Below are 8,039 nucleotides of genomic sequence, written 5' to 3' on the forward strand. Positions count from 1 at the left end.
CTTTCAATCTTATCCACAAATACAACAATTATAAACTTAACTAAACTCCCATAATTGTAAAAGAAAACATTTAACCTTAAGATCTTATTGTTGTTTATGTGTTGTATGTAAACAATTTCCATCCAAGAAGAAATACAAAAAAAATTGTAGGTACTTTTAGTCTCTCAACACATAAATGTAGTTATGTCTATTTTAGACTCTTAACATATATATTCCCATTTTTAGTCAAGAACCTAGAGAAGACCAATTCAAATAAGAGCAACACAATGCAATCAAAATGATTTGTAGCCATCAAATGATCATGTCCATGTGTGGACAAAGCATATTCATTTTCTCTTACTTTCTATTCACTTTTCAAGATTTCTAATTACCATGTTGCCACTATTGCTTTCCCCTTACAATTTCATTCTATTTTGTTTCATTTTTCCTTCTATTGTCCTTTATTCCATTAAATTCTTGAGTATTCATCTAGTCTCAACCTTAACTAAGGAAAGCTATTTTAGTCATTTAAATAAAATATACCAATTTACCAACACCATTATTCCAATACCAAATCCTTGGCAATTACTAAAACAATTTCTCTAAATATAAGATTCAAAAACCAAGAGATCTAGACCTCACAAAAAATGGATTGTTGAGTTGGCTTTGCAATTTCTTTCTCATATAAACTTTTCTTCTATCAATGTTATACAACACTCTCCTATCCATATTCTCCCTGCTTGTTGCAGGGGGTTCTTTTTGCTACCTTTCATACCACCCTCCTCTTCAATCTCATTCTTTCTTCAATTCATTAATTAATTTATGGAACTAAACCTTCATGATGCTATAATCAACATTCCAAATGCCACCACAAACCCTCCTCATAATCAAGATGAACCAAAGCCCATTCTACATAGAAAGAGGAAGCATAGTCCAATGCATGCTATTAGGGCAGCACTCTTCATGATGAGAGGACATAAAAAGTCGAAAGTGCTTATGATAGACGATGAATCCAAGAGTGTGTGGAGGAAACTTGTGGGGTCCATGAGACCATTGCACCTTCAAAGCAATCAATCTCCACGTCATCCAAAATCTAACGTTCAACTCATTCAGACTACTTTGTCATCGCCCACGCCCTCTAATGAGGATGAGGGTGACCAAGCAGTAACCCCTACCTCAAATGTTTCGGTGGAGGAACCCGATTCACCCTATTCACCTTCTCCACCTAGTAGTCGATATGCTTCAGCGGTAGGCCTGAATGAACTCGTCTCGGGTGATGATGATAATGAGAAGCATAATCGGTATGCTTCAGCAATAGGCTTGAATGAGTTCGTACAAAATGACGAAGACAATGAGAATCAAGAAGAGATTGCAGAGGAGGAGTGCAAAGAAAATGGTTATGGTGATGGTGATAATGATGGCGATCACATGATTGATGCTAAGGCTGACGAGTTCATTGCTCAATTCTATAAGCAAATAAGGTTGCAACTCTTTGACGTTGAAGATCGTCATTACAAGGAACGAAGCCATAGGTCATTAGGATTTTAATCCTTGGACACATTCATAATTAAAGTGATTCGTTCACATCTAAATTACCTCGTGCATGAATGAATTCATATCCTATAATGTTTCTATTATGTAAACCTTATGTTTATCTTCTCTATTATTTTAATTTCATTTTATTATTATATTATTATTGTTGTTGATGGGAAAAATTGGATGGCAAATGGACTCAACACTATGCTTCTGAAATGAAGAACATGTGAATAGAGAAATGAAGATATGGTGAGGGAGAGGGGTTTGAAGGATATATTTAAGGATAACTAGATTGTTTGACATTATTATAATATTAGGGAGACACATGAAGGAAAATAAGACAATTATTTGTTTATTTTAGGTGATTTTTATTTGAAAATAAAGTATTATGGGGGAAGGAAACGTCATGGGTTTGTTTGTGTACCTTTAACCTTTTTTTCTTCCCTTTTTTCATGATTAATTAGTTTGATATTTTTCTGGGTATTCAACATGATTGTGATCTTGTATTCTTTCCTTTGTATATACATTATAAGCATCATTTTTTAACTCAAAAATCAAAATGCTTCTTGAATGTTGGACCCAGAAAAAAATCTTCAATGAAGTTTCATATTTATTTTGGGAACATTTAAGTAATGCAACTTAAATGAATGAATGTACTTATAATTTCCCCAATTTCTTATCCCGCCCACTCAATTAGCAAGGTTAAATGGATTGCATGTACCATTTTGTTTCAGCTTAATTTTTGGTACAATTCAAGAATTGAACTAAATAGAAGGATATGATTCAATTTGATTAATGTTGAATTTTTATGTAGGAACTAAATTGATTATAAATTATTTGGTTTAGTTCTATGGTTTTCATGTTTTTTAAGTCTCACATTTTTTGTAAGGCATCAATTATCTATTTAAACTATGCTAACAAACTAACGCTGAGACTTTAAAATTTTAGATACAATTTATATATACAATTGCATAACTCAAACCAAAACAAATCATATGAAGAGACTTGACAAAATACTAATACAATGAAAATGATGAAATAATTAAAATAATTCAATATTATCCGATAAATGACATAATTCAATATTAATCAAACTAAAATAATAATAATAATAATAATAATAATAATAATAATAATAATAATAATAATAATAATAATAATAATAATAATAATAATAATAATAATAATAATAATAATAATAATAATAATAATAATAATAATAATAATAATAATAATAATAATAATAATAATAATAATAATAATAATAATAATAATAATAATAATAATAATAATAATAATAATAATAATAATAATAACCATGACCTTTCCTTTACCCTTTATCTTATATAAAATAATAAAAATATTTGGTTTGATTAAAAAAGTATCCACCAAAGCAAAACTAAAAATATGACAAACCCCAACAAGTTTACTAGATTATTGAATGGATTTCAATTCAACTCACATTTTACAAAAGGAACTATTGAGACAATAACTTGAATAAAAGGAAGCACACTTGATATAAAGCATGAAACACTTAAAAAGAAAGAAAATAAAATATATATTTTTGTTTTTGTTTGAGAAAATTAATTGAACTAATATAAGATAAATTCAAAGACAAGACAAGAAGTACAACATTGTTGGGCCATTGGGCTAAACACAATTAAAAAATGGTCCATCACACATAAAAAAACTAAACTAATTGAAAACCCTAATAGGTTTATATAGCCGCACCTTCTTCTTCTTCTTCTTCAACAGGTAAGGTAACAAAAAATGGTGTCACTGAAACTTCAGAAGCGCCTCGCCGCAAGCGTGCTCAAATGTGGAAGAGGCAAAGTTTGGCTTGACCCAAATGAAGGAAATGAAATCTCCATGGCCAATTCTCGTATGCACTCAAATTTTCTTCTACCCTTTTGTTTTTTTGTTATGTTCTTTTGGTTTTTTAAGGACCCATAATAATTTGAATATGCAAATATGATATTTTTATATTGTGGTTATGGATTATCCTTTTAGTTTATATGTGGGTCTTAAATATTTTATGTTATTGATGGAAGGAGTGGTGCAAATTAACAAAAAAAAATCACATTTTTAAGAGAAACTTTTTTGTTGTGTATCTGCGAGGACTAGTGAAGTTGATGTATTTTGATTTGCAGGCCAAAACATAAGGAAGCTGGTGAAAGATGGGTTTATTATCAGGAAACCTACTAAGATTCATTCTCGATCTCGTGCCCGTAGAATAAAGGAGGCCAAGAGGAAAGGACGTCACTCTGGATATGGTATTTAGTTTTTCCTGGATTTAATTGGCTTCGGTGTTTTAAATTACGGTTGTGGTTATGTTGTGTTTAGAACAGTTGAGGGCTCGTGATTCTCGAATATGCAAAACTGCAGCTGCCAATTCGGTTATGAATTGTAATTTAAAACATCCATGTCAATTTGATATAATGTCGTTGTGGCAATTTAAAATCCGGGAGCTAATCCTTGGCACTTTGTAAGCTAATACCTATTTGGAAATTAAATTAAGTTCGTAGAGTCATTTATCATTTGTTGATTCATAGTGAAAATTGCTAAGTTATTGCCTGTCATATGGGTAGATTAGTATAATAGGATTGTAAAATAGTTTAGTGGATATGGTTTATTGATACTTAGGTAGAATTTGGTAGATGCCTCTTAATATGTGGGACAGAACATGATTTTGTACTGTGTTTATACTATGTTATAAGTAGAACTAGACGATAACAACCAAGCGCTAATTGTGGAACCAAAGAGATGGCTACTAACAGTGCTTTCTTGAATAATTCCTAGGTAAACGTAAGGGTACAAGGGAAGCAAGGCTACCCACCAAAATCCTTTGGATGAGGAGATTGCGTGTGCTGAGACGCTTGCTTCGCAAGTACCGAGAATCTAAGAAGATTGACAAGCATATGTACCATGACATGTACATGAAGGTTAAGGGTAATGTTTTCAAGAACAAGAGAGTTCTGATGGAGAGCATTCACAAGTCCAAGGCTGAAAAGGCCAGAGAGAAGACCTTGTCCGATCAGTTTGAGGCCAAACGTGCCAAGAACAAGGCCAGCAGAGAAAGGAAGCATGCCCGAAGGGAGGAGCGGTTGGCACAAGTGAGTTCCTTAGAGTTATTGGAATCTATTTAAAACTGTATTATCCCAACAATTGCACTTGAGGATTTAATGCATTAACTAGTATTAGTAGTGGATTATTTGACCATTTCCCTTTCTTTGTGAAATGTTTAGGGTCCTGGTGAAAAGCCAGCAGCCGCAGCTAGTGCTCCACCAGTTACAGCATCACAGCCTGCGCAGTGAGTATTTTTATTTGTGCTTGTGTTTATTTGCAAGGTTTCAAAACCATTTCCGTGCTGTTGTCTAAATGAATATTTTCTATGCAGAGCTACAAAGAAATCCAAGAAGTGAATAGCACATTAAGGAATTAGCTGAATGAAGAATCTCTAGTGCGGCAACATCCTAAGTTTACTGTTTTGAAGTAATTTTGGCAACTCTCTTTATTTGTTTAGACTTTTCATTTTATTTCAAAAGTAATGAATTTATAATATTCCCTTTTGATTCTAGTGGTGTTTTACTGTTTTTGGTATGAATTTGAATATTGATGCATAAATACTGTGTTATCATTTTTAGTCATGTCAATACTGGTAAAATTCTCTTCACCCCAATAGAGCTAATTTGCTTACTGGAAAAATAATTCAGAATAAAATAAATATTCTTCTATCACTCAGTATAGACATGGTAGGTATACTGTATTTCTAGGCTAAGTTGATGTGTTGTGTTTGTGTGTAGATGATAAAGGCTTGAAGTGAAATGTTATAAGTAGGTGTTAGATGCAGTTACATTAAATTTCTACTCTTCAATTTCTGTTTAGAGACTGAATATGTGTCTCCAGAGTCAAACTTGGGATAGTGGAACATGGACAACTGATGCATACTGATAGAGTTGCCATTGGGAGAGTCTCATTTCCATAGAACAATAGCTATGCTCATGAAGTAAAATTAGGATAATGTTTCTTGTATATCAAAATAAGGACATCATATCCGGTGAGCGATACTTGTTTGGAGGGGCATCTACGAACTTTGAAAGAGATTAGTTCCTTACCCAAAAAATGTAAGGGGATACCTTTGATAGAACCAAAATAATAAGGATATCATATGATGTCTTTTTTCTAATGTATTTTATGTATATGCTTGTAATAAAAAAGTGAGATTCATATCGGATATTCTAACGCAAGATGTCCTACAGGTGTTATCACCATCCATGACAAATAATTTATATCTAGCCAGGCCTCCACTGTGGACATATTACATGCAAGTAATCCATCCATGCATAAGTATTTCCATTCTTGAACTCCGATTGAAATAACCATGTAATATAGTCACATTATTAATGTGTGTTGTGGATGTATAACTTATGTTCTCTATTATTTTTTCATTTTATTATTATATTATTGTTGGTGGTGGGAAATGTTGAAACTTGTGAATGAAGAAATGAAGATGTGGTGAGAGGTGTATGAAGGAGATATTTAAGGAGATCTAGATTGCATGACATTATTAAAATAATAGGGAGACAAATGAAGACAAATGCAACAATTATTTGTTTGTTTTAGGTGATTTTTATTTGAAAATAAAGTATTATGGGGAAGGAAACTCGGGTTTGTATGTGTACCTTTAACTTTTATTTTTCCTTTTTCATGATTTATTAGTTTGGTCTTTTTTTTTTAATTCAACATGATCTTATATTTTTTCCCCTTAGTATATAATTTAAGCATCGTCCATTATTTCAAATTGCTTCTTGAATGTTGGACCCCAAAAAAAATCTTCAATCATTTTGGAAACATTTAAGTAATGCAACTTTACAACATAGATGAATGAATGTAGTTATAATTTCCCCAGGTTCTTGTCCCGCCACACAATTGCCCGTAGCACTTTTATTTACCGAGAATAGAATGACAAAGTTTAATATGGTTAATGTTGAATTTCCTTGTAGAAACCAAATTGATTATAAATGACTTGGTTTGTTTCCACAACTTATTTATTTTTTTTAAAATCTTATATCAAGTCATATTGTATTTCATATGTTATTTATTGTCTATTTAAATTATCCTTGTAGCTAACAAACCAATATTGATGTTTCAAAATTTTAAATAAATTTCATATATATAATTGCATAACACAAACCAGAATAAATTATATAATTTTTTTTACAAAATACTAGTACAATAAAAATGACAAAATAATTAAAATAAGTTTATGAAATAATGACAATAATTTAATATTAACCAATTTAAAATAATGGAAATAATGATAATAATCAATATGATATTCTCTTTAGTGCTTTATCTTATACTAGTGTGCGAAAGACACGTGGTGTCTGTCGAGTATTTGTTGGTCACGTTTTTAATTTAAAGTATCAAGTAATTAACTTTTATACACATCACTTTGTAGAATTAAAATGTCTTTTTGTATTGTATTTTCTTTATATTATATATATTTTTTGTCTTTATTAGGATATGCAACTTATAATTAATATGTTTGGGGTAGTTATATAGGATTATGCTTTTTTTAAATTAAAAAATTAAAGGGCAAAATAGGAATATATAAATTATAGCATGGTGGTAGTTACACCATGTTTTGACTTTATATATAGTATAGATAAAATAATAAAAATATTTAGTTAGATTAAAGTTGTTTAAGAAATATTGATAATCCGTGTTCAATCCTCCAAAAATCAAACTAAAAACATAACTAAATACCACCAAGTTTACTAGATTATTTAAAGGGTTTCAATTCAATTAAAATTTTATCAAAAGAAATGATAGTTTCAACTCACTTAAATTTTTACAAAAGGAACTATTTAGACAATAACTAGTTTCAACTCAAGGAAGCACAATTGATATAAAGCATGAAACTATTAAAAAAAAATAGTTTTTTTGTTTTTATTTAAGAAAATTAATTGAAGCAAGATTAAATAAATGCTAAAGATAAAAGAGTTAGATCTGATTCAATTGATTGGGAAAAGTATTATAATACTATAAGTTCAATATCACTCTCGAATCTGTAGAATGCATATGGTATATTGATAGTTTGTTTCTGGATTACACTTTTACTTTATACGTGTTTCTAAATTACATTTTATTAAAAATCTTCATGTCCAATTCTCGTATGCACTTATTCTGTATCTGAAATTGGTGTTTAATATGATATATTTTCATTTACCAAAAGGAAAGGACGTGACTCTGGATATGGTATTTATTATTATGGCCGTTTTCACTCTTTGTTTTCAACCTTTCATTATATTTACCATATATGGAAATGTTTACTCTACATATTAACATTTTCATGTAGTGATGGACAACATTACTCCTCATGTGATAGAGCTGACACCTCTCCCGTTTGGAGAGGTTGAGTTTGACTGACGTCAATTGGTGTTTCATATGATGAAGTACATGGATTACCCCTCCCTTGTCACTCGACTGTGCAAGCAATGTACATTATGTATATTCTAGTA

The 8,039-nt window shown here is 30.7% G+C and overlaps 2 protein-coding genes across 2 annotated transcripts; both read left to right on the forward strand.

The window, feature by feature from the left end:
• LOC109345883 lies at window positions 681-1,622 on the forward strand. The gene has a single exon (XM_019585137.1). It carries the CDS (start codon window positions 802-804, stop codon window positions 1,525-1,527), a length of 726 nt encoding a protein of 241 aa, XP_019440682.1. The 5' UTR covers window positions 681-801; the 3' UTR covers window positions 1,528-1,622.
• LOC109345884 (60S ribosomal protein L19-3-like) lies at window positions 3,232-5,179 on the forward strand. Its single transcript, XM_019585138.1, has 5 exons — window positions 3,232-3,397; window positions 3,666-3,788; window positions 4,315-4,628; window positions 4,761-4,825; window positions 4,913-5,179. Exons 1-5 carry the CDS (start codon window positions 3,286-3,288, stop codon window positions 4,935-4,937), a joined length of 639 nt encoding a protein of 212 aa, XP_019440683.1. The 5' UTR covers window positions 3,232-3,285; the 3' UTR covers window positions 4,938-5,179.

This window comes from Lupinus angustifolius, chromosome LG04 (assembly GCF_001865875.1).
Source record: "Lupinus angustifolius cultivar Tanjil chromosome LG04, LupAngTanjil_v1.0, whole genome shotgun sequence".
In the NCBI taxonomy this organism is placed as follows: Eukaryota; Viridiplantae; Streptophyta; class Magnoliopsida; order Fabales; family Fabaceae; genus Lupinus; species Lupinus angustifolius.

Bases quoted from the DNA above. Each gene is read 5' to 3' on its own strand.
- LOC109345884 (XM_019585138.1), top strand. From the start codon at position 3,286: ATGGTGTCACTGAAACTTCAGAAGCGCCTCGCCGCAAGCGTGCTCAAA. The intron at 3,398-3,665 runs GTATGCACTCAA...TTTGATTTGCAG, and splicing joins AATCTCCATGGCCAATTCTC to GCCAAAACATAAGGAAGCTG. The intron at 3,789-4,314 runs GTATTTAGTTTT...AATAATTCCTAG, and splicing joins AGGACGTCACTCTGGATATG to GTAAACGTAAGGGTACAAGG.
- LOC109345883 (XM_019585137.1), top strand. From the start codon at position 802: ATGGAACTAAACCTTCATGATGCTATAATCAACATTCCAAATGCCACC.